This window comes from Jaculus jaculus, chromosome 1, assembly GCF_020740685.1.
Source record: "Jaculus jaculus isolate mJacJac1 chromosome 1, mJacJac1.mat.Y.cur, whole genome shotgun sequence".
NCBI classification, from domain to species: domain Eukaryota; kingdom Metazoa; phylum Chordata; class Mammalia; order Rodentia; family Dipodidae; genus Jaculus; species Jaculus jaculus.
In genome coordinates this window covers 332,355,379-332,375,926 of record NC_059102.1, presented here as the reverse complement: position 1 = coordinate 332,375,926, position 20,548 = coordinate 332,355,379, and the positions used below count along the sequence as shown (strand labels likewise).

Genomic DNA, 20,548 nt, shown 5'->3' with positions numbered 1-20,548 from the left:
GTCAAAGAAGTGCCAGGCCTTTTAAAGCAAATTTAGAAGTACAGATACCTGGAGATAAATCACACAGTTTTCCTTATTCATATATCCTGGCTTATTGACACCCTTCTCAGGTGAAGCTGAGCTGTACCTACATGCAGATTGGCCTTTGGTGTCCAGGGGCACAAGTCCAAGCCCCTGTCCACTTCCTGCAGCCAGTGTCTGCTTCTGCTTCCATCATCAGATTTTGCTTGATTTGGAGTTTCCACAGGCATTGCTCTCCCTTGTTAACCCTCACCTTGAGGTGGCTTCCTTCTGACAGAGAGAGAGAAAGCAAGAGAGAGAGAGAGAATGGGCACACTGGGACCTCTAGCCACTGAAAATGAACTCCAGGTGCGTGCTCCACCTTGTGCATTGACTTACATGAGTACTGGAAAATCAAACTTAGGTCCTTAGGCTTTGTAGGCAAGTGCCTTAACCACTAAGCCATCTCTCCAGTCCTGATGTTTCCTTGACCTGGGAGGAGGTCGCTTATTCCTTCTGTGACTCTTGTGTGTAGATTGGCCATCACCAGCTAGTACTTCAGTGATCTTTAACCCTGTGTATACACAGACTCCCACCATGCAGTAGAAAGACAGAAATGCTGAGAGTTGTCAGAGAACAAAGTCAGGTGGGGCAGGGCAGGCTGCAAGCCTCAGCCCTGAACTCAGAATAGATCCACGTATAACTGGGGTGTGCCCATGGGATTCCTTGTGGACTTCCATCTTCTGGTGAAAAGACATTGCCTTACTGTAACTAATGATTGTTTTAATCTACAAAGAACTGTGACTATCTGAACACTACTTCCAGAAACTCCAGAACCATAGTTTTTAATATTTATTTATTTTGAAAGAAAATGGGGGCACATGTACATGCCAGGGTCTCCTGCCACTGCCAATAAACTCCAGATGCATGTGTCACTTGTGCATCTGGCTTCATGGGGGTACTAGGGAATGAAGCCTGGGCCATTAGGCTTTGCAAGCAAGTAACTTTAACCATCGAACAATCTCTCCAGCCCTAGAACTATATTTTTTGTGAACTCTTTTTTACAATTTTATTTTCTTATCATTTTTTAACTTTTTTGTTGACAACTTCCATAATTATAGACAATAAACCATGATAATTTCCTCCCCTTCCCCACTTTACCCTTAACAGATCCATTCTCCATCACACCACCCCCCTTTCAATCAGTCTCTCTTTTATTTTGATGCCATCATCGTTTCCTCCTATTATGAGCTATTATGAGGGTCCTGTGTAAGTAGTGCCAGGAATTGTGAAGTCCTAGATATCCAAGCCATTCTAAGTCTGGAAGAATGCATTGCAAGCAGTCCTACCCTTCCTTTGGCCCTTAAGTTCTTCCCACCGTCTTCCGCAATGGACCACGAGCCTTGGGAGGTGTGATAGAGATGTTTCAGCGCTGAGCACTCCTCTGTCACTTCTTAGCACTATGGTGTAGAACTGTATTTTTACTAGAAGCCTCTGAAAGGAGCCATCATTTTTCTTTAGAACATTCCTAGTCTTTTTGAAAGAATACTTTTATTAAGAACTTTAATACATTAAAATGCTGTAATTTGATCATATTCCCATCTTATACTTTTTGACTTCTTCTCCACTCCTGTTCCACTGGGCACACTCATCTTTCCAAGCGGTCCCTCTGTTTTGGTGTCTTATTCCTTTTGTCCTCCTCTATCCTGTCAAAATGTTGATGGGCTGAGAATTGTGCAGGTCATGTGGAGTTAATGACCTCTGTGAGGTCATGAATGTACTGGTCAATTCATGTCCAGGGGACAGTGCCCCAGAGGGCTCCTTCCTACCTCTGGCTTTTACATTCTTTCTTCTCCCTCATTTGCAATGTTCATTGAGCCTGGAGGGCGTGATGGAGAGAGATGTCTCATCTTGTGTTGAGCTCTCAACAGCATCTTATTTTTAGCTTTGATGAGTTTTCTGTGACTCCTCAGTGGCTGTCATCATCTCCATAAAGAAGATTCTGTGGGCAGAAGCAGGAGCAGCACCCAGAGTCTTTACCTCCTCCATCCCGTTCCCTGAGCCCCAGCAGGTGTGGCAGAGGTGACACTTTCAGTCATGAGCCCTGGGCTTTCTCTTCCATTACCCTGATGAGCCTTGAGTCTCTCCAGTATTCACCACCATCTATATAAAAAAAGAAACTTCTCTATCCAAAATGAGAAAAGCATTAATCACTGACCATAAGCATATACGTTTAGAAAGCAATGTGATGGGCTCAACATGTATAGTCAGCTAAACAACAGTGGTAACTTCCTCTGGACCCAATGTCCTTCCAAGCCATAGGCTTTTCATTTGGTTTTCAGTCGCAGCATGAATTTCCTGCCACTGAGTGGCCTCAATTCCAAGCAGAGAGCAGTTGGCTACCCTCATTACTTCTGTGCCACTTTTGCACCCATGGGCATATCCTGCCTGGCTAGTTGATTGTGGCTTGCAGAACCCGCTGCTGGTCCAGACTGCTGATAACTTTTCTCCCCCAGCAGCCCACATAACACTTTCTGGCACTATGGCATCTAGCCAGCAGGGAGGTGGCTTCCATCCCAGTTCCAGCTTGGCTTCTCAGTGTTCTGTGACCACAGCATGTGGCATCTTCAGCAGCAGGGTTCTTGCCGTCTAGTTGGGGTGGGTAGCCAAGAGCAGTAGCCTGTATTGTTTTGGGGGCTTCATGGGACTTGTGACTGGCAGCACACTGGGATGGTAACCCATCCCTAGCGTTGAGGGTTACTCTCAACAGCCTATGGCTTTGGGATAAAGCTTTCTCCATGCCAGCAGGGTACTAGAGCCCTCCTACAGTCTTACCCTTCCAGGCTGGAGGGCTGCAGAGTGGAGCTGTGTGTGCACCAGTTGCTTCAGGGAATGAAGAGTCCAGAGTGACTGGTGGTCTCACCATCTTTCACTCTGGGCTGTGAAAGCAGTGGCTGCTGAAATTGAGACCCTTGTTTGTGAAGTCCTCCTGACTGAAGGAGGACCCTTCTTCCTAAACCTGAGGGTGTCTGGTCTCTTCCTACTCTGCCTCCTCTTTGGTACCTGTCTTGGTTTCCCTGTGGTCCCCAGAAGCGTCCCTGTGGTTTGCTAAGCTCTTGTCACGCAGGTGCGTTGGGCTTTGATCTGCCTCCCATAGGTGAGCTTTGGTGATATTTAGCACCCAGCTCAGTTCTTATAGTCACAACCCAGGGCTTCAGGCCTGCACTTTGCCATGCCGGGACCCTCACGTGCCGGGGGACCTTTCACCCCACAACTCCCCTCTCTCAACCCTTATTCCAGGTCAGAAAGTCTTGGTGCTCACCAGGAGGCAGCACCTAGGTCTTCTTACCTTGCAGCTTGGTCTTGGGTCATGATGAGACTGGAGTGGATTATGTTGGGAGGGATCACCTGAAGCTTTTTTGCATGTGTGAATGCCAACGTGTGCATATGTGTGTGTGTGTGTATGCGTGTGTGTGCGTGCACGTGCATGCGTGTGCACACATAGGCCAATGGACAACCTCCAGTGACATTCTCAGGAGCATCGTCTACTTCCTTTGAGACAAGATCATGCAGTGGCCTGGAGTTCACCCATTAGGCTAGACTAGCAGCCCCAGGGCTCCTCCTGTCTCCACTGCCCTGGAGTGAGGGTTACAGGCACGTACCACCTTGCCTGGCATTTTCACATAGGCACTGGCGATTGAACCCAGGTCCTCATGCTGTTCTTAGCTATCTTGAGATTGTTTTGCTCTACTCTCAAAGAATGGTGAGTATAGACTTGGCAGAAGGGCAAGTGAAGCCAAGTTTTTTTTTTTATTTTTAATTTTTTAGAAAATAAAGCAGAAAGCTCCCAAAGTGGGAAGAGTCCCAAACAGTTAACTGACATGGTAACTTGTATCAGGGGACCTTACAGATATAAACTGGGCATCAAGTTGGATTGAGATAGTTACTTTGAATGTGCATGGGGGTTGGTAGGTTGATGAGTTAGGCAAAGGACTATGGGTTCCCACCAGAAAGTTCCAAGCAGGAACCCAAGTTCCAAGAAGGAGGAAGAATGAAGGACAGAGAAAAAAGGAGCAGAGGCTGGTGATATCTTGGTGAGTCAGAGATTTTTGGGTTTTATTTCCCAGACTGTTTTCTTTGGACTCGTCATTACTAATACACAATTCGTTGTAAAACCTGGGTGTTCAGTGGCTTTGTCAGGACATGTAGACATCTGTTTATTCCCTTTTGGCCTGTAACCCTGACTAGCTACCTACAAATGGGGGCTATCTCATGCCTAATTCCTATTAATGCTTGCAAAGCAAGCACTTTGTTGGCTGAGCTATCTCTCCAGCCATGTAATGAGGCTTTTTAAAAAGCCAAAGTAGATAGTGTAGGAAATTGTTTTTGCTTCTCCTCTGCTTCAAATAGTTATCACATATGACCAGGAGGCCCTCTCTGCATCCTTGAGTCTTTCCCAGCATGCTGCTGTGCTAACTGCACTGCTGATCTGACCAGGGCACTGATCTGTGGGCCAGTGCTTTACTCGGGTCCCTGTGCGTACACCTATGCAGTCACGGTGACATGGCCCTCTGAACCACTGGACTTTTTAGTTACACTGGTCTCTGACCTGTTGTGGTCTGTGAGAATTTAGATCAAACTAGCCTAATATGAATCAAAATCATAACTAACTGTCCTTTCTATAAGAAGGGCAGGACACAGCATGAATTTGTTAACCCTTTGGCAACGAGACAGGATGCATTGCAGGCTACTTGGATTCCTTTCACTCCCCAAAAGAGAGCCTAGAATTAGTTTCCTGAGTGATGGAGACATCACTGGTGAAATCAGAGTCCTCTATTCCTTATCCTTTGGATTTTGGAGTCAAAGACAATTTTTTTAATTTTTCATGTTTTGTTTTTTCAATGTAGGGTCTCACTGTGGCCCAAGCTGACCTGGATTTGACTATGTAGTCTCAGGATGGCCTTGAACTCACGGTTATCCTCCTACTTCGGCCTCCCAGGTGCTGGGATTAAAGGTGTGTGCCACCATGCCTGGCCAAAACAAAGATTTTAGTTTTCAGTTCTTCCCAAAAACAAACGTGACGAGATACTACAGCTGAGTGCACGTCGTGCTTCGGAGTATCCGCAAAGGAAGTTATTTCTAAACTTCTCCCCATGACTGTTTTCTACAGAGACTGCAGATGTGCCTTTTGGATAACATTATTGGATTAAACAAATGCAAGAGTGCAAGCAATCCCATTTTTGGTTAAAAGCTCCCTTTATATTCAGTAACCCCATCCTCCCCTTGAATACGGTCAACAGACCTCACTGAAGCAGCGGCAGCCTGCGTGCCTGCCTGCAGCACCCACGCTGACCCATCTTGCGGCCGGAGCTGACACCGTTTGCCCTTGTTGCCGTGAGCAGCCTGGGTCTCCGGCCTGACGGGAGGCAGCTGTGGGCAGGGGATCTCTTCTTTGCTCTCGTCACTGCTGGGTCGTGGCTGCACATTCCTACCCTAAGTTTCAGAAAATGATTGCTGGATTGAATTAAACAAGCCTAAAGTAAAATGTTGAAACAAGGAAAGAAACACAAATTATATTTAAGCTTCAGTGAGCAACTTCCAATAAAATCTGGTAAGCCAATTTATTCCATTGTGTAATAGAAATGGCTAGGTGCTTCTGAGAGCAGTGGAGTCTTCACGGAACATTTATTCTTGAAGTTGTCTTTGTTTTAAGGACAACAAACAAGGCGGCTCTGTTCATAAGTAGCACATCCCCGTATCAGTCAGGATTCGTCAGCAAGAGCCCCGGGGGGGGGGAGGGGGACTGGGCTGGTCTCGGTTGGTAGAGTACCTGTGCCTCGTGAGCACAAGGTCCTGTGTTCAGGCCCCAGCGCGACAGGATCCTGGGTTGGGTGGCTCACACCTGTCATTTTAATCTTATCATTTGGGAGGTGTAGGCTGGAGGACAAGAAAGTTCAATGTCATTGGGAAGACATTCCTGGAGGTCCACAGGAGAGATTAAAGGTGGCCTCTGTGGTCCTGTACGTTGACTATGTAAACCGAATCTATGACATACTTAACTTCAAAAGGTTGGGGATCAGGTGAAACAAATCAGGGTACATCCGGGCTCTGCTTGGAGGTCGGAGGCATGAGGTGGATATTGGCCATTTTTCTTGCTGATAGGGTGCCTCCTAACCCTACGGACCTGCAGTAAAGACAGTGGCAATGGCCTTCCCAACCTAGGATGCTTCTGACTCACTGTTCTTCTGTCTGGAACAGGATCCCCTCACATGGTCTTGGGGCTCACACTCTCAGCCCTGCCAAGCCCTTGTCTCAACACCAACATCACTGTGAATACCCTGATCAACACTGGCCATCCTCCTGTCCTTATTTTCCTTCTTTGCTTAATTTACCATGGCTTGTTTCACAGATTACCATATGCATTATGTGTCTTTCCTAATAGAATGAAGGTTCTAGAAGGGAAAAAATGTTGGTCTGGTTTGTCACTAGTCTGTTATCAATACTTGAAATTGCATGTGCCTCATAGTAGAGACTTAGGATGCAGCTCTTCAGCTGGCCCTGGTGCCGTCTTGTTATCCTAGTTACTTGGGAGGTGGAGGCAGGAGGATGGCATGTTCAAGGCTTGTGTGGCTTACAGGATGAGTTTAAGACCAGCCTGAACAAGTTGTGAGACCCCACCTCAAAGTAACATTAAAATGAGGGCTAAGAACGTATCTCAGTGGCAGAGTGCTAACCTAGCCTATCTGAGAATCTAAGTTCAATCCCTAATGCCACCCAAAACAAATAGGGTCTGTTCAAAGCTTGATTGAAGGGCCATTCATGGAGCCTAGAGGAGGGCATGTCAGTCCGAAGGGGTACTTTTATTTTGAGGACCAAATATCATTTGTTTGGAAGATGTATGTGTGGAGTTTGGAACTCCCTTGTTTAATGTCAGGATGTGAGAGAGACTAAGGGGAGAGCAGGTGCCAGCAGAAAGCTGGGGTTCAGTTAAGCAAGACACCAGGTAGGAACAATCAAGATGCCAAGGCTTGGAAGCTCTCACCCCATGAAGGTTGTACCAGAGGACTCAATAGCACCAAGAGGAGGTCTCAGCTGGAGAAGGGTGTAGGAAAAGAGGACCCCATGAGCGGTGTGGGGTGGAGGACAAGAAAATGAATTGAGAATTGTCTTCCAGTTTTCATTGTCAGCCATGATTTCCCCATTCAGATCTGAGTGTGGTGCAGCTGGCTAACAACCTGGTGTACTAAGAGGTCTTTTCCAATGATGCCTTTCCATCTGCCTATGACTGTTGTGTCTGGGTCTGGCAGAAAAAGTAGCTGGAATTGAGTAGAGAGCTGGTAAGTGTGGAAAGATGAGAAGGCAAGGTAAAGCCAGACTCCAGTGAACAGTTTGTCCAGGGAGCCTGGTTAGGAAAAGCCCACTGACTTGCTCACGAGAGAGTCAGAATTGCATCATTACTATCGCAAAGGCAGTTGACTGGGATTTCCAGGGTCCCTCCAGAGGGACTCATTGGCCTCTGGGGAAGGAGTACCACAGTGCTGAATCTTGCTGTCCTTCATTCATATTGTCCCAACTTGAAATTTGCCTCTTGCTTAGTTCAAGGTTATAAGGAGCTTTAAGAAATTTCATGCAGTGTGAGGTGGGTTTTCTGATGCAAGGAGTCTAGGGAAATGTGATTCTCTACCATATGGTGCTGCCGTGTGTTTAGCATACTGAAATAAAAAAAGTTTGGAGTATTCTGTTTTATTTATCTCATCTATGAACTTCAGGAAAGCAAGGGAGCAGGAAACCAAATTAATAGTTTGAAATGTGTTTAAACAGCTGGAATTCCAGCTGCTAATGCCATAAAGGAGAAGTTACACAACCACAGTGTAATAGGGCATAAGTGAGCAGAGGTAAATAACCCAGTGAAGAGGCGCTTGTCTTACCTTGCTCCACGCCTTCTGAAAAGGAGGAAGAGAAGGAATGCTCCAATGATTAGGACTCTTCAGTCCAGCTTAGAAGATGCTCAGGACCCAGTCCAGCTGTGCTGGGGAGGCTAAAATAAGAAGCCCTAAGCCAGGGATTCATGCAGCAGCACTACGTTTTCCCATAGCTCAGGAGCTAAAAGTCTGAGATCAAGATGTTGGAAGAGCCATGGGGAGAGTCTGTCACATGTCTTTTCTTAGCTCTGGGCATTGCTGGAACTCCTTGGCATCCCTTGGCTAGGCTTGAAGACATACCACTTCAAGTCTGTGCCTGTGTCTGTGACTTGCTTTTCTGCACACAGCCTGCCCATCTTTGCTCATAAGAACACCAGTCAGGCCAGATTCAAAGCCCATCCTACTCCAGTATAACGTAACTAACTAGACCCACAGTGACCCTCTTTTATTTCCTGGTAAATTTCTATTCTGAGCTTCTAAGAAGGACATGGATATTGAGAGTACAACATGATTCAACTCACTGGCTTCTAAGCTAGTGACTTCTGCCATTGGGAAGATGTGTTCCTTGGGGATATGGGTGCAGAGTGGGCACTATCACACCAGCCACATGCTCAAGAAGTAAATGAATAGAGTGCTGTGGATACAGGGAGGAATTAGGATGGGTTGTGACCACAGAGCAGTCACAGAAGGCTGAAGGTAGAGTTGGTGATAAGCCTGAAGGATGACCCAAACACCAGCTAGAAGGAACAGGACAGAGCCCTCTGGGCTGGGGTCCCACCTAAGCAGGTACCCTGGGCCTTGGGATAACCACTATGTGGCTGCTGGAGAAGTCTGGAGTGTGGCTAGAGGGCAGTATGGCCTCTGAGCAGTGGGTTTATATTGTGATGGTGATTGGGAAAGGAGGGAGGAGGCAAGAAGTGAGAAAGGCAACCGTAACCCATTGTTTACTCATAGAATGCCTGTTTCAGAATGTGGTCTCTGAGGGAAGGAATGGTCATGAATGTCTGTTGTTACAGAGTGGGGTCTCTGAGAGGAGGGGTGGTCGTGAATGACTGCTACGGAATGGGGTCCCTGAGGGGAAGAATGATCGGGGAAAGGCCAAAGCGAGACCAACCTTCAGGGGTCTCACAGACAGGAATGTTGCTTTGAGCTGAACACGAAGGAGGAGAAATTACAAGGCAGGTTTGCCTGAGAAATATGGCCGGCTTTGCTGGTTTCAGGACTTCCTTCCACGGAGTTGGAGTGGAGGTGGCTGCTTACTGGTGTTTGATGTCTGAGTCACCCTGAGGCTCCTTTGCCTCCTAGAATATCTCCATCAAGGCTGCGGTTGCCTTGCACCGTACTATTGGGTGCCGCTTTTCTTGGCTGGAATGCAAACACCCTGGGGAACAAGGACGTCCGTTTTCCCCATCGGTTGACTGCACCTTGATGGTGGGGGGGGGTGCTGCATGGTGAGCATGAGAAAAGGACATGCAAGGGAGAAGGAGGCCTGAGGAGGAAGGGTGGATCCACCAGTGGTAAAATTTGTTAATAGGCAAGAAACGATCACTTTTGTTATCAGTTTTTTCTTTCTTTCTTTTCATTCTTTTTCTTTCTTTCTTTCTTTCTTTCTTTCTTTCTTTCTTTCTTTCTTTCTTTCTTTCTTTCTTTTCTTTCTTTCCTTCCTTCCTTCCTTCCTTCCTTCCTTCCTTCCTTCCTTCCTTCCTTCCTTCCTTCCTTCCTTCTTTCTTTCTTTCTTTCTTTCTTTCTTTCTTTCTTTCTTTTTGAGGTAGGGTCTCATACTTTTAGTTCAGGCTGACCTGGAATTCACTATGTAATCTCAGGGTGGCCTTGAACTCATGGTGATCCTCCTACCTGTGCCCCCCAAGTGCTGGGGTTAAAGGCGTGCGCCACCATGTCTGGCTTCTGTTGTAAGTTTTATGGCTATAAAATTTGTTTAGGTTCCCTTTGTGGTACTGGGAATCAAACTCAGGGACCCCCACCTGCTAGGCAAGTAATCTTCCAAGCTATATTGCTAAACTTGATTCTTTTTCTTTCTTTGTCTTTAAATATTTTATTTTTATTTATTATGAGAGAGAGAGAGGCCGGGGGGGGGGGGGAATGTGTGCACCAGGATCTTTAGCCACTGCAAATGAACTCCAGATGCATGGACCACCATGTGTATCTGGCTCACATGGGATCTGGAGAATTGAACCTGTGTCCTTAGGCTTCACAGGCAAGTGCCTTAACCACTAAGACATCTCTCTAGCCCCTTTGTTTGTTTTTATTAAGTAGAAAATTTGTATGGACATATCATATATTGGTGCCATCATTTCTCTCCTTCCTGTCCCTGCTCCACTGAGGGCCCTCAGTGGGGTTGCTGGTACTCACTGTGGAGTTGTGGGTTATGAGTTGTGAAAGCTGCAATCAGTCATTGTGGGGAGGGTGTAACTCTGGATATTCCTTCTTACCCTGTGGCTCATACATTCTTTCCACCTTCTCTGCAAACTTCCCTGAGCCCTGGTGGGTGAGTTTTAAGACTACTTTAGTGTTGAGCTCTCAGCAGCTTCTGGATTTCGGCTTTGGTGCATTCTGAGTACCCTCAGTGTCTGTCTCCATCACTCTGGTGCTGGTTGTCAGGCTAGCAGTGGAAGCAGCGCTCTTGTTCATCTTGCTAATTCCTCTGTGGTTTTACTTGGGCCCTGGCCTGTTTGTTTTTCTAAAAAGACAATAAATCAGTGCCATGGTGGTTTATACTTACAATCCTGGCACTCAGGAGGCTGAAATAGGAGGATTACTATAAGTTTGAGGCATTCTGGGCTACAGAGTGAGTTCTAGGTTAGCCTAAGCTAGCTAACTCTGCTAAAAAAACCAAACAAACAAACAAACAAAAAACTCACCACCACAAGAGGGCAATGAATCTCAAGGTTACTGCCTTTGTGGAATACAACCCCAGTTGTGGTCTATACTGACAGACTTGTGCTCTGTGGGGACTGATGGGGTTGCAGTCAGGTTCACATTGCTGGCAGAAATCACCCAACCAAGAGCAGCTTTTGGGGAAAAAAAGGGCTTATTTTGGCTTACAGACTAGAGGGGATGCTCCAGGATAGCAGGGAAAAACAATGGCATGAGCAAAGGATGGACACCACCTCCTGACCAACATCAGGTGGACAACAGGAACAGGAGAGTGTACCAAACACTGGCATGAGGAAATTGGCTATAACACACATAAGTCCATGCCCAATAATACACTGCCTCCAAGAGGCATTAATTCCCAAATGTCCATCAGCTGGGAAATCTAGCATTCAGAACACCTAACTTTATGGGGGACACCTGAATCAAACTACCACATTCTGCCTCTGTCCCCCATAAACTGATACCCATATATGATATAAAATACAATGCATTCAGTCCAACTTTAAATTTTTTGGGTTTATTTTTATTTATTTACTTGAGAGCGACAGACAGAGAAAGAGGCAGAGAGAGAAAGAGAATGGGCATGCCAGGGCCTCCAGCCACTGCAGACGAATTCCAGATGCATGCTCCCCCTTGTGCATCTGGCTAATGTGGGTCCTGGGGAATCGAGCCTTAAACCGGGATCCTTAGGCTTCACAGGCAAGCACTTAACCGCTAAGCCATCTCTCCAGCCCTCAGTCCAACTTTAAAAGCCCCCATAGTTTCTATCAATTCTAATGAAGTTCAAACATTCTCATAGTCCAAGATCTTTTAACTGAGCCATAATACCAAAAAATGCCCCCCAAAAAAACCCTTAATGGCACAGAATAAACATTCACACTGCAAAAGACGGCATTTGGTATAGCAAAGAAATTTTCAACCAGTACAAGAGTTAAACAGGGCAAGCATCAAACTCCGTAGCTCCAGGTCCACCAACTCTAGCCAATGACAAGCCTCTAAGTCTGATTGTCCTAACCAGCAACAAGACTTTGGAGTTCTAATTCCACCCCTCCAGCTAGGCCACTCACAGTCCTGGAAAACTTCATCTGGGGCTGGCAGCTTTCCTTAGCAGCCATCTTGTGGTACTGGCATCTCCACTGGGTCTCCATTGCAATCCATGGTTCATCCTCATGGCTCCACCAGGGCTCCATGCAGACAATCCAACAAACCTGCTTCACATTGTCCATGGCCAATTCCAAAACATAAGACCGTGTTGCAAACTCAACGACTCTGTTTCCCGCATTTATTGCACTCCATAATATCAGGGGTGGTGCCAATTTGTTAATCCGGGGGAGGGGAGGATAAAGCAGATTTTGAAGAACAGGACACTCGTTGAGCACTCAGGCCCCTTAAAAAGAGTCTGTATTCTTCCTGTTGCCCCAGTGCAGGTCAGCTGGCCCAGTCTCAGAGGTTGTAACCTCTCATATAGTTGAAGCTTAAGGTGCAGAAGTTTCAGCCCAAAGATTTCACTTCTGTGCTCATACCAGCCCATTTCTACGCAATGCCACCCTGCACAAGTTCTCAAGACACTATCATAACAGCAAGCCTCTCACACAAACTGCTGCTAGTCTAGACCAGACAAAGCTCCTTTTTACCCTCATAAGCCAAACCTCACAATCCATAGTTCTTATTGCATCCAGGTCTTGCAACTCTGACCAGAAGAATCCATCAAGCTGTACTTACAGCACTACAAGGCGTCTCTTAGGCCAAGGTTTCAAATCCTTCCACATTCCTCTTGAAAATCAGCTCTAAAATGCCAAAGCCACACAGTCAAGTTTCAAGCAGCAATCCCACTCCTCGGTACCACTTTACTGTGGCAGTCAGGTTCGCATTGCTGGTAGAAATCACCCAACCAAGAGGAGCTTTTGGAAAATAGAAGGTGTTTATTTTGGCTTACAGACTCGAAGGAAAGCTCCAGGATTGCAGGGAGCATCGATGGCATGAACATAGAGTAGACATCACTCCTGGACAACCTCAGGTGGACAATAGGAAACAGGAGAGTGTGCCAAACACTGGCAAGGCAACACTGGCTATAACACCCATAAGCCCGCCCCCAACAATACACTGCCTTCAGAAGGTGTTAATTCCCAAATCTCCATCAGCTGGGAATCTAGTATTCACAGCACCTAAGTTTGTGGGGGACACCTGAATCAGACCACCACAGACGGGGTGACGAGACAGAGGCTCTGGACTTGACTGGGAAGTGAATGAAATGTTGTGTCAGTGACTTAATTCAGGCATCTCTTTTTCACATCCCATGATAATTTAAGTTGACATAGGAGAGGCTTCCATACGGTCCTCCAGGGATCCAGGCTCCCCATGCTGTATGCCCAGGAAGCACAGGCTCACCTGTAGGCATGCCAGGAAAGAGACAGAGCCTGCCTACCTGACAGTGATGTACATTGCATCCCCCATTATCCTGCTAGGAACCAGTGTCAGCGGCCCAGCCAGATGGAAGGAGCTTGGAAACATAGTAGCGCTGTGGGCTGGGAAGAAGTGTGCCCAGGCAAGTCTCCTACACACGCAGCCAGACCCTTTCCTTCTGCCTAACATCACTTGACCCTGGGGGCTTAAGAGGACAGAGGACGAGAGAGTGCCCATTGCATAGAAACTATTAGAATAGTGAGAAGCCATGCATCCACTCCAAGGGTGAAGGTAGCGTTGTCCTTGGCTTGAGGCTATGTAAAGGGGGATAAGGGTACCTCCAAGGAACACCTCTGTCTTGTTTTCTTTCTTGTTTATTTGCCTTTTGTTTTTGTTTTTAGAGATGAAGTTTTGCTCTGGCCCAGGCTGACCTGGAATTCACTATGTAGTCTCAGGCTGGCCTCAAACTCAGCTTTTAAATGGAGCAGGGAAAAGTAACTGGGAATCCCTATCACATGCATCTTAGAGTCGCCTCTGATCAGGAGCCAGGATGTTGAGATGCTTTGGCATCTGTTTATCTCACCTCCCCTTGGAGATGACAGCGGGCAGTTAGTGTTTGGAGAACGCTGAGCAGTCCTCTGGGCCACCTCCTGCATGTGGAGTCAAAGGAGCCCAGAGTCACTGATCACGTCAAGACAGCAAGTTAGTGGATCTACCCTGGCATCCTTCCTGCTTCTCAGGGAGCTGCTAAGTGGACGGTGACTGGCCTGCGGTCACTGGGAAACACCAGCTGGCAGGGGAAGAAGCAAGACCTCGTGAAGCCAGAAGGTTCTGCTAGCCGCCAGTTTCCTAGGTTGACCACTGGGCAGCTGGTGTTTGATTGTGTGACCTTGGCCTGACAGAGATGTGACCTTCCAAGAAGGTGTTCTCTCCTGAGAGCAGAATCTCAGCTCTTCATTCTTCCCAGACATTTCTTTAATTCACTTTAATTTTCAGTTTTGTTTTGAAATAAGTTTTCTAATAATAAAAGTAATGTTAATAATATAAATTATACACACACACACACACAGAGAGGTTTAAATAAAACAAAAAAAACTTTCCTGTGGTTCTGTAACTTTACACAGTGCAGCTGTACCCACTGTTTGTTTTCTGACCATTTTCTAACACATACGTATGCATATGCTTATGCACAATGGAATGTGATTATGCAATACTCTGGAGTATGAAATTGATATGGTGCAACTGAAAAATATTTCATATTATACAATATGAACTATTATGCAACCCTTAAAAGTTGTTCAAAAATATCTATTGATATGGCAAGGGGCTCATAGCTAAATGCACAATTTGATTATGCTTATTTTGTTATTTTTTAAAGATTTATTTATTTATTTGAGATGGGGTAGAGACACACACAGAGAGAGAGAGGGAGGGAGGGAGAGAGAGAGAGAATGGGCGCACTAGGACCTCCGGCCACTGCAAACGAACTCCAGCCACATGTGCCACCATGTGCATCTGGTTTACGTGAGACCTGGAGAATTAAACCTGGGTCCTTAGGCTTTGCAGGCATGTACCTTAACTGCTAAGCCATTTCTCCATCCCCCTATTTTGTTATTTTTTTTTTTTAATGGAAGTAGGAAAAGCTAGTAGAAATCTCTATTCCATACACCTTGGAATAGAATTCTAATTTTAATTTCTTTAAGGGTTGCATAATACTGCATGCCATGGAAATACACTGTGCTTAAAATGGCAGCAACCGTAGGGCTGAGGGAAGGTGTGGTCTCTTGGCTCTTTGACCCTGACTCTTCCTCTTCTTCCAGGGCATCAGCAGCCTGTTCAGCTCTTTGAAAGTTGTCCGGCTGCTCCGTCTTGGGCGAGTGGCCCGTAAGCTTGACCATTACATCGAGTACGGAGCTGCTGTGCTGGTCCTGCTGGTGTGTGTGTTTGGGCTGGCTGCTCACTGGATGGCCTGCATCTGGTACAGTATTGGGGACTACGAGATCTTTGATGAGGACACCAAGACGATTCGCAACAACAGCTGGCTGTACCAGCTGGCAATGGACATTGGCACTCCTTACCAGTTCAATGGGTCTGGCTCAGGGAAGTGGGAAGGTGGGCCCAGCAAGAACTCCGTGTACATCTCTTCGCTGTACTTCACCATGACCAGCCTCACCAGCGTGGGCTTTGGAAACATCGCTCCATCCACGGACATTGAGAAGATCTTCGCGGTGGCCATCATGATGATAGGCTGTGAGTACCACAGTGCTGGGGGGGGGGGGCTGATGGACACGACTTCTGTTGATTGGAAGTAGGGCAGGGGCTACCTGGTGTCAGAAGGATCAAAGGTATGACAACTTACAACAAGGGACAGATTTGTTCCCCTGAAGACTAGCTTTGTGGCTTTCCCAGTCAATAATCAGGTCTTTCTCACTGCAGAGCAAACTTGGGAAGCACAGGAATACAAAATGGAGCAAGCGAAGCTCCCCCACCTCAGAGGTGTCCTCTGTTGCTCTTCAGTGCCTCCCATCATTTTCTGCATCTGTCTGGACACCTAAACATTGATTTTCGTAAAGTTAACACAAGGTCGTGTTTCAGATACACTTTAGTGACGTGTTCTAAGGACAGTGATTGTGCAAGTCTTTCTGTGTCCATTCTATTCTTTTTACTGAAAGGTACACCATCATGTCTTCATGTACAGAGAGGAATGATGATGTCAGTGAATCAAATTAGCATGCATCTCCTCACCCGGTTACCATTGCTGTCCCTTTCCTTTTTCTTTGGTGAGAACACCTGAAGTCCTCTCTCTGCAAATTCATAATACACATTGCAGTTTTTATGCCCTGTGTTCGTTTATGCATAGCTCTAGGTCGGCATAGTCCAGTGTGCTGTGAGGAAAAGAATGCATAGAGGCAGAGCTCAAGGCACCTGTTTGGTTACCTTTTACATGGGTTGTATGGTGGGGTGATAACATTGTTGACACAGTGTTAAATGGAGTATTCTACCACAACGGGTTTTTCTTTTTCATTGCGGTCCTAGAAAATTTTATTCCTCTTAGACAGCACTAGTCTAAATCTCTGTTTTGATTTCCTTTTTTGAGACAGGGTCTAACTTTGTAGTCAAGGCTGGCCTTAAACTCACAAAAATCCTTCTGTCTCTGCTCTCTGAGTACTGGGATTACAAGCCTGAGCCACTCTATCTGGCTTAGGTTAGTGTGTGTGTGTGCATGCGCATGCACACTCATGCACATATGTGAAGATGTGCATGTCCACAGAGGCAAGAGGAAAACATGAAGTGTCCTTTCTTACCATTCTCCTGCTCGTTTCCTTAAGATAGAGTTTCTCACTGAACCCAGAGCCACCATTTTCAGTCAGATTGGCTGACCTGTAAACTTTAACGATTCTCTGGTCTCCAGTCCCCACAGGACCGGATTGCATGTATGAGTGGCCATGCCAAGTTACTACTTAGGTGCCGGAGAATCAAACTCAAAGTGAACCAGGCCCTCCCAGGCCATCATGCTTGTATGTCAAGTGCTGTTGCCCACTGAGCCATTGCTGCAGCTCCTAGATCAACATTTTGATATCTACTTGATAATTAATAAATGTCCCAAATCAACACACACACACGACCTTTGCTTACCTGGGAAGGAATAAAAGGATGGAGCCCCTTGCCTGGACTATATCTGGGTCATGTCCGCACTGACCAAGGTGCAGCGGTTACTCCATGGAGTCTGGAAATGTCTTTACAGTGAGCTCCCTTGTTGGGGGAGCCTTAGGTACCAGGGGGCCTGACTGTGCTGCAGAAAGCCAATGAGCTTGAATGCGCAGCACAGGTTGTGACATGAAAGGAAAAAAGACATGTTGGTGTCTCGGTGACAGATTGGGACCTGGGAGAGGACAAGGTGGTCAAGGCTCACATTGTGCAGTGGTCTGGTTACACAGAGTGGCAGCCTCTGGGTCCCTTCACTCCTGTGTTCCCTCAAGGTGACATTGGCAACTTGTTAACCAGCCTATGGAACCCAAGGCTTCAGCTGGATTCCCTTTGCTCTGGGGACCAGAGATCCAGCTCCAAGGCTGGATTTTGTCATCCACATTGTCACATCTGCTTTCCTTGCCCTGTCTTGCCACCACCTCATTGTCTGATGCAGGCTTTCCATAAAAGCCCTGTCCGTAGGCAGCCTTTTGAGAGTACTTTACAGGATGTGTCTACAGGGTAGTTGATTTGGGGGAGCAATGTGCTGGTGGAGCTTGGGGCTCACTTCACACTTTAAAATGGTCTTTTGTAGAGATGATTGCCTGGCCATGGGAAGTGGTGTTAAGGATCTGTGGGTGGCTAATTGCTTCAGTTTAATTAGAATTTGACGTGCTATCTCATGTCACAGGCAAGGATTTAAGACCTATCTCTTCTAGGATTTCAGCCTTCACTACTGGTTTCTACTCGGGACTCTAAGCTTTTTTGTTTTTAGTGCTGGGATCAAACGTATTTTGCACATACTAAGCATGCACTCCACCACTGAGCTGCACTTGCGCCTGCTTGTGGCATCGTTATGAGCCTTGGGGTACGGCGCAATCAACTCAGCGCCCTGTGCTCAGGCCCAGACTTCCTTCAATAGAGCACCCCATTGCAGCCATCACAGAGGGCTTGCTAAGAGTGGTCAGTTAGGGAATGTGTGCCATTCATGGCCTCCTCGAGGGCATTTGAGCACCAGCTCTCCTTGCACTTTCTTATCCAGAGAAAGCAGACCCCTCTGGTGACACGCACTAAAGATAAACACTTTCTCTTTTCTTTTCCCAAACACTTCTTCGAGAGTGTAATTCCCGGGCATCTGGGGAAGCCGCAGTTATTAGCACTTTGGTTCCACCTGCTCAGAGGCGAGCGGCGCTTCCCTCTTTCCCCATCAGTAATGGCACACGGGCTGCCCCTGCTGATGTGTAGCATGTGGGGTGTTGGGGTGAATGAGTGTGCTGAGCTCTCGTGCTTTCCATGGCCTGTGCTAAGCTCACAGCACGTGGTTGCCACAGCTTACGACTGCATGGTAAGAGTATCATCAATATTTGATAAGGAAATGGAGGGTCAAAGAAGTGAACTCACCTTCCCAAGAATGTGGGGTTGGCAGATGGCAGGGAGTGGGCTCAGATGGGGGCTCCTTGCCTGTGATGGTGAGGGTCTCAGGCAGGTGTTGTTGTGGGCCAGCACGCAGATCCCGTCCATCCCTCCACGCTCACACGTCAGCAAACTGAAACCTCTTGCTGAGCCTGTGTGAGTCTGCAGGTTCTGCACTAGAAACTCCTCTGATTGTTGTTTGTTGCTGTCACTTTAAGAACAAGATTCTGTTACAGAGTCTGGAGACCAGGTGCTTCGGGAACCAGCCATCTTTCAGCAACCTGTCACTGACAGTTACAGCTGTTCCACTTCCCACGTGACACGCGACTGGCAAATTCTTGTGCTGACCTGAAAGTTATTGCGCCATGTGTAATGGGTGGTAATTATCTTTGTAAGCTCACATTCGGAGCAACCTTTGCTCAGGACAACTGCTGACATCTCATTAGACTTACAGGGCGCTCCTTTCCTTCCTCCTTGCCTGGGTGTACACGTGTGTTGGGGTCAGACTGACGCTGGGAGGGGGCTCTGTAGCAGTGACAGCCTGCGTAGATGTATTCCAAGGATCTGTGCGGCCTCCATCCTGGGCCACCCTCGTAATCCTTAAGGGGAGAAAGAGACCCTGAGCCCATAGGCTTCTGAGGTACTACTTGGCATGATGATTTTCTCTTTGCACAGACGGTCACATGCCCCAGTGGTAGTGTTTCTTGGCCGTTCTGTTAAGTGTGATGAGACGATGCAAGCTTTCTGCTGCCTCTCCTTTCTGCTCCAAGCATCTCCAGGGAATGCCAGGAAGCAGGCAAAGTAAACACTTGCAACCTAGCCAGGTTCTCAGCTCCAATAAGGACCTCGCATTCGGGAGAGGTGAAGGTGCTGGGAGAAATGGTGTTTTGCAGTTAGCTGCAGGCAGAGCGCTCTGTAGTGTCTCCGAGACGCTGGTTCAGACCTGGCTGGCAGCCCTGAGTTTTGCTGTCCTTGGACATGGGTGCAGTGGTCCCCAGCCAGTGCCTCCTTGGGTGATGAGTGGACTCATGCTTCTGCACCTCTCTGCCTTACGTGCCGGTGAAAGTGCAGGGCCACATTCAGTCCTCCTGTGACATCTGATAGGGGGTGTCTGCAGCCCAACAGGACAGGGAGGAAGCAGGAAGACTTGTGGGGACAGTGAGTTTATCTCAGTCTCAGCTTGGAACATGGCTCTGCCTTGTGCAGTTTCCAGGAGGATTCACCAGCAAAGAGACAGTTGCCATTTTCTAAATATTGGCTTGTACTTTTCTGCCTGTCTCTTCATAATGTCACCGCTGTCATCCTGTCACTTGAAATAAGCCACACTTGCTCCTCCCTTTCCCGTGGTGGCAGGAGGTCTAGACATTGCACTTTTCCTCCAGGCTTGGCACCCCTACGCGTGTGCGTCTCCTGCACCGGTTCTACCCCTGCCTCTTGGAGCCACTCTTCCTCCTCAGTCTGTCCGTGTTGTAGCTCCTAGAAACATTCGAGAGAGGACTCATGGGCATGGCTCAGGCCCCAGAACCTGCTCTGGACGGTGCCCCCGGCAAGTGGGTCCACTCCCTGTGCTTTCCTGATTCCACTTTCTCTCCTGTGGGGCAGAGACACTAGTAACCTGTGTCCCCGGACACTTGGCCCCGCTGCCTCACCCTCTTGCCAACCAGCAGAAGCTTTGTGGGTTCCTTTCAGCCTACACTGTTATTTGCATTCCAGTGTGGGCTATCCCTCACCCCTTTCATAACCTTTTAAAAGCATTTCATATTTCTTTCTTTTTTTTTTCTTGGTTTTTTGAGGTAGGGTCTCACTGTAGCCCAGGCTGACCTTGTATTTGCTATGGAGTCTCAGGGTGGCCTCGAACTCACAGCAATCCTCCCACCTCTGCCTCCCGAGTGCTGGGATTAAAGGCGTGAGCCACCACGCCTGGCAGCATTTCATATTTCTTTTCACTTCCGTGTGCTGTCTATCCTTTGCAGCATTCTGTCCTGGCATTACTGATTTTTCTGCAGTGGTGTGGGTCACAGCTCTCAATACGGAGTTGGGAGTGGGATGAAGATACTCCTAGAGAACCAAATACGTGGTAGACTCTCAATGAGAATTAGTTGGCTTGACGATTCTGGGTAGTTGAGCAAACCCTGAACTTCTGGAATGGGTCTTTATAGCCACTGAGAAAGCTTCTTTGTTATAGGGTGTGAGCTCATCCGGCCACCTTGCAGATAATAGAGCCCCTG

General features: G+C 47.3%; 1 protein-coding gene across 2 annotated transcripts in view; it reads left to right on the top strand.

Annotated features, from left to right (window-relative positions):
- Kcnh1 (potassium voltage-gated channel subfamily H member 1) overlaps window positions 1-20,548 on the top strand; it is a 375,946-nt gene that overhangs the window by 160,771 nt on the left and 194,627 nt on the right. For both annotated transcript variants that reach the window (XM_045141565.1, XM_045141564.1), the window contains exon 7: window positions 15,041-15,470. In XM_045141565.1, coding sequence (XP_044997500.1) covers window positions 15,041-15,470 — 430 coding nt within the window. The remainder of the gene's footprint in view (window positions 1-15,040; window positions 15,471-20,548) is intronic.